At 42.4% G+C, this 5,576-nt stretch overlaps 1 protein-coding gene across 1 annotated transcript; it reads left to right on the top strand.

Annotated features, from left to right (window-relative positions):
• Positions 1–41: 41 nt before the first annotated feature.
• On the top strand, positions 42–5,159 carry CENPL (centromere protein L). Its single transcript, XM_026854011.1, has 4 exons — positions 42–164; positions 487–738; positions 1,457–1,999; positions 3,377–5,159. The coding sequence occupies exons 1-4, from the start codon at positions 42–44 to the stop codon at positions 3,446–3,448; spliced, it is 990 nt and encodes a 329-aa protein (XP_026709812.1). The 3' UTR covers positions 3,449–5,159.
• Positions 5,160–5,576: the final 417 nt, after the last annotated feature.

The following is a 5,576-nucleotide window of genomic DNA, read 5'->3' as shown; positions in this document are numbered from 1 at the left end:
GGTTCAAACCGCGCCCTGCAGGGAACGGGCTCGGCGCTGTTATGGAGTCGCGGACGCAGTCCGGCACCCGGCGGCCGTCATGTGGGCTGCTGTTTGCGCGGGGGCATGGGCCATTCGGATTCAGCTCTACCAGCCAGCTGCTCACGCTGGCGCCGCGCTCCCAGGTAGGATCGGGCCCGGGGAGCCGGGAGTGGGAAGCGGGCGGGGGGTGAGGCCTACCGCTGCACTCAGCTGGGCTGCCCCGCCGGCCCCGGCACTTGTTCCTCGGCCGAGCTCGCTCCCGCTCCACCCCTATGGCTGCGGGACTCCCCGGCGCCTCAGCGGCTGCCGCCTCTCCCACTGCGGCGCGCCAGGCGGGAAAACCGCCCCTGCTCCGGCCCAGAGCCTACGTGCGGCGGCTGGGGGGGCCCTTCGCAAGCCCGGAAGAGGGGAAATTATCCTTGTTTGTTAGGCTCTAATCCGACTTTTATTTTCTTTTTGTCTTAGGAAAACACGGATCCCCAGAGAATAGCATTTCTACTGCGCAAGCACTGGACCTTATACAGCGTGACCCCTCTGTACAGGTTCTCTAACGCTCATCTGAGGAATTACTCCAGACTGCTTAGTGCTTTCATTGCTGCCGAGAGGCAGGAAGGATGGGCGGTGGAAGTAGGGATTGAGTTGGACATCAAAGTGGCTATCTCCAGCCTTCCAGACCTGAAAGGTAGTGACCAAGACCATGCTGCAATCCTTGTGCAGGTAAGGAGTCTTCCTTGTAGTTTTGAGAATTTAGACTTGTATTTTAGAAGTTACTGTCATAAAATGCTCTGTCTCTAAAAAAAAATCCAAAACCTAAACCCTAGCTGTATGGAATAACTACTGTAGTATCTGTTGACTGTCTTATTTTTAGGTTGGAACAGAACCTCTCTTAACTAATGGATATGTTTAATTGCAGGTTTGAGTTCCACTCTTTGATAAAATTAGAATATGACTGTAAGAAGCAATATGTGTCTCATTTTTCAGTTCAGCAGTCAATTTACTGCAAGAATTTAGGTTACTTAGCTTCCTGGATAAAGCTGGTATAATCCTATCTCTTGGCTGTGGCTCAGGTCTAATTAATATTTCTGAAATGCTTAGCCCCAAGTGAAAGATAGTACTGAAATGCAAAGTTTAGTATGGCAAGGGTTACAGGATGTACCATGGATTGGCTTTTCCGAATTAAGCAGCATAATCTCAGATTTCAGGACTGTTCCTAATGAAGTGAAAAGTGCTTTCTCTGCTGTTTTCAACAGAATTGCACACATCTTTCAGGGATGTAAGTGATAGACTGAATAACCGTATACACTTTACAGAAAAGAATGTTGCATGCAAGGTCCTGAGAAAAAACTTCTACCCAACACATGAAACAAAACCTGGTTTTGACAAAAAAAGTCAAACTACTTCTGTAACATTCAAATGCTTCTTTTCCCCATCCCAGCTTTTTTCAAGATCGCCAGTTTCCAAAAAAAGCTTAGAAGAGAAACTGATATGGTCAGGCTGTTTCTGCTGTGTGTGTGGAGATGATTTTCTCGAAAACATGCCAGAGGACTTCACTTGTTTACCTCTGTTTCTTACTAATGGGGCAGAGAGTTACACAGCCATTGTTGGAAGTTGGTTTCAGAAGACATTCGACTGCTGCTTCCATCGTTTAGCCATCAGCCCTCTCAATCTCAGCTGGATGGCAGCTATGTGGACTGGATGCAAAGTGGACAAAATGGCATCTGCCATAGAACTCATCTTCTCTGTCCCTGGTCTCCTCCAGCCTCTGGATATTTCATATGCTATTCATCCAGAGGATGCAAAAGCTCTGTGGGACACAGTCCATAAAACTCCAGGAGAGATCACTCAAGAAGAGGTGGATATCTTTATGGACTGCCTTTACTCTCACTTTCACAGACACTTTAAGATCCGCTTGTCTGCTGCAAAACTGGTGAAAGTTTCGACAGCAATTGCTTCAGCACACTGTGATGGAATTATAGAGGTGAGGTTTTAAGTAGCATGTTGACCTATCTAATGCTGGACAAATAAAACAGCTGTACTTATCTAGAAATGCTTCTAAAAATGAAGGTCTCATGTTTCTTGCACAATTTTCTACAAGAAGTTGTTAAACCCTCATCCTTTGTTAGTCATAACTCATTCTGGAGTTGGGGCAGCTATCAATACAGTATTTTACTACTGTATTGCAGCTGAAACTACTAACACTAGTCTTGGACCAGAAAGGTTTATTAGCTGTGGTATGGACAGGAAAATTTCTTTGCCCTTTGGCTGAAACTTAGGCTTAAAAAGATCCCAAACTTAATCAAAAACCTTAAAGTAGTTTAATAGCTTTTTAGTAGTACAGTTATTAAGACACAGGCAGAAGACAAATATAATTAATGTGCTACACAAAAATAGCTTGTGTGTGGGTGAGCCAAGAGACAACAGATGATCTTGTGCTTCAAAACAGCTTGCTTAGAACTACTTCACCTGTAACCCTTTTCATCAAGGTGCTGGTCTTCCTAGAGAGGTATCTATAATATTCTTCAAAACCACAGAGGATTAATACTTCCTGAAGTTTCTTCAAGCAATACAATACTTTCTGTGTAAAAGTGATTGCTTCAATTTAGTCTATCTTTGTGCTGACTCCATTGTTCTGGGTGTAGAGGAATGTTAAGAGGCTACAGCTGGGATCTCACTCATGCACCTCTTTCCTGGAGCATGTGTTCATCACATGAAAGAAAATAAGTTTTGCTGGGAAGCATCTCTTAACAGCTTCAGCCTTTGGTAGGACAACTGCAACCACTACACATTTAGTGTTACATTGCTTGTTTTTATCTGTAGTAATTTAGAAGTGGCTGAAACAACTTTTTATCTTGCCAGTAGGTAAACACAAGAGATACTCAACAGCATATGCTTTCCAAAGAGGGGTTCTCTTCTGGAATGGGTGTTGAGTAAACTGTTATGGCTCTTCCATAATGGGGATAATGATTTCAAGTCAGACATATATTCAATATGGGAAAGTAGGGATATTCAGGGAAACTGGCATGTCTCCTTCCTGGTCTTCCTCCAGGAGGAGGGAGGTAGCTGAAGGAACAGAAGTGCTAGGATTCTCATCTTCCAAAAAAGCTGGATTAGGAGCAGGGCCTTTCTGAGGCACCCTGCTTCAAACAAGACAGGAGCAGAATTCAGAGGGCTCTGAAAGGAGCAGCATGTAGGCAAGTGTTTTCTCCATATCCAGGGTGAAAATAGCACCAGAAAGGTACCTTGCAAACAGCAACTGAGAAGCTAATCACATGGAATGCTTAGTAGTTTCCACATTTAAGGGTGTGGAAATTTGGCAGCTGTAGTTTTTGCTCTGACATGCTCTTCTTTCTTGCAGTTTCTACAAAGCCAATACCTAATTGGAGTGCTGAAGCTACTGACAGAACTAGCAATCTCCCAGATACAGTGAGAGTCACTTCAGCAAATCTTCATGCTGAAAAGGCTTACTGCTGGAAGATGTATGCTGAGAAACCAACTGGAAACTCGCTCCTGCAGCACCTTCTTTCCTTTCATGCTGACTGTCCAAAGTTGGACTCAACTCCAGCACTCAACTCTAGCTGTAATTCAACATCATGCACAGCAAAGACAAGCAGACATTTTGCCCTGAAGAAAGGCTACAGTGCAAACTTCTAATAGCTGTTGTTTTATCATAGTCTATACCACTGTTTTATAGTCACGCTGTAGATTTGTGTTTATATAGCAGCCAGGGACTAGAAGATGTAAATTCTTGGATGCAACTTATTGACAGGTTATTTCTGTTGTTCTAAAGAGCAAGTTGGTTTTCACTTAACTAGATAGCCTTAAGCTATACAGACCTTAGCTAAACTGTGATGATGCTTGGGCCAGTCTAAATGCAAGCACAGCTGAGAAAGTGTGCATGCTCTACAACCCAGGGCAGAAAAATCCAGGTTTCTAACTTCCTTTTGAACTTGCTCTGGCCAGTTGGTAATGGTCATAAAGTGTTTATCTATGCCCTAGTTGGGCTAAGGGAAACAGCAGGAGACTGACAACTGCCTTGTGTGTCCCCCCTGTTGCTCCTTTCAGACACATCTGTGCATAAGCTAGGTATTTACTATGCTTTGCCTGATGTTTGTCTTTGATGTAGTCTGGTATACTTTTAGGGTTGGACCTATGGGTGCTACAGTTTTATACTGGGTCTCTCCCTTCTACAGTAGGTAGAAGTTGAGAGAGCTACTACACAGTACCTGGCTCTAGCTTCAATTAGCAGAAAGGAAGTAGAGGAAGTACATGCTAAATGTTACAATGCTAAGTGTTAGGATTTTTGTATTATAGTTCTAATAAAGAAAATCTGTCATCTTTTGCCAGTATATGGGTCTTGAGTCAAGTGAAGGGTACCTATGCCTCATTAAATATATACTTACAGGGGTGCTTGTCTTCCACTCTAGCTTACCTGACTAAACTACTGATTGTTACTTATTAAATAATTCTTTGAGCAGCAAAATTTTAAATTCTGGTTTCTTATACAATTCACTTGAAATGGCTTCACACTTGTACAGCAGCTTTAAGGTCTGATGAGTTTGTGCTGTTACCTTTCCCCTAAGCAGGGATGCAATTTTCCCTTCTTAGCCCAGCCACATAATTTTAGGATTTGTCTGCTGTCACTGAAAACTTTCTTCATTCTTCTCTGCAGCAATACTGAGATGAACTAGCTATGCAAACATGTAACAGTCTAACATAACTAACTGCATGCCTAATTCCTAATCTACTTAATTATTTCTAGAATCAGCCAAAGAAACATGTACTTTTTAGTTTTTATTAGTTGAAGATAGATTACTTTTGCATGTAAATGTTGCAGTCTGTGAAGTGGTAACTCTTACTCTGGTAGAAGCAGCTAAGCAATCTTCTGAAGGTCCTGACAGCTCAGCAGCTATTAATAAACTATCACTTCTGGTGCTTTAGTTTCCTTTTATGAAACATCTTAAAGCTTGCTATCGTGATTCAGAGGAACACTGGGTAAAGCAGGAAGAGGAGGTCTGATATAACTAGAACCTGTATTTGATTTGAAAACAGAACTGTTACACCCATGACTTAGATTTAAATCTAATGCTCAGCTCTTTCCAAGAAATTTGCATAAATAATTCCTAAAAAACTAAATGCCCATGTAGGTCATTTTAACTTCTTCCTTGTCTTAAGAACATACAGTGGAATATGACTATGAACTACAGCCATACTCAGCTTTCAAGAATGATGCTTTGCTATGTATGTGTGGTATCTACTACAGCCTAGCTGTATTGCTGGAATGAAAAGCTACTTCTCTTTTTTACATGCTTATCTGCAAATTGGGGTATAGCCCTCATCAACAACTGCAGTTACATGAATAGAGCTAGATCTAGCCAGATAGTGCTGATGCTTTCTTCCAGAAAAAGCTGGTCCTGAATGTTGTGCTTTTAAGTGATTGAGGGTAACACTAAGCAGCAGAGTTTTTATCCAGTTTTACTTGGACTAGTACTGGCAAAATATACCACACCAACAAAAGCATTGTAGATGACTTTCACCCAAAGGAACAAACAAGGAAG

The sequence above is a fragment of the Athene cunicularia genome, assembly GCF_003259725.1.
Source record: "Athene cunicularia isolate RWA chromosome 8 unlocalized genomic scaffold, athCun1 chr8_part1, whole genome shotgun sequence".
Lineage (NCBI taxonomy): Eukaryota > Metazoa > Chordata > Aves > Strigiformes > Strigidae > Athene > Athene cunicularia.
The sequence above is the reverse complement of the archived record's forward strand: the minus strand, read 5'-3'. Positions and strand labels throughout refer to the sequence as shown.

Excerpts from the sequence above, each read along its gene's own strand:
- CENPL (XM_026854011.1), top strand. The coding sequence starts at position 42 with ATGGAGTCGCGGACGCAGTCCGGCACCCGGCGGCCGTCATGTGGGCTG. Across the intron at positions 165-486 it reads CGCTGGCGCCGCGCTCCCAG|GAAAACACGGATCCCCAGAG; the intron begins GTAGGATCGGGC and ends TTTTTGTCTTAG. Across the intron at positions 739-1,456 it reads ATGCTGCAATCCTTGTGCAG|CTTTTTTCAAGATCGCCAGT; the intron begins GTAAGGAGTCTT and ends TCCCCATCCCAG.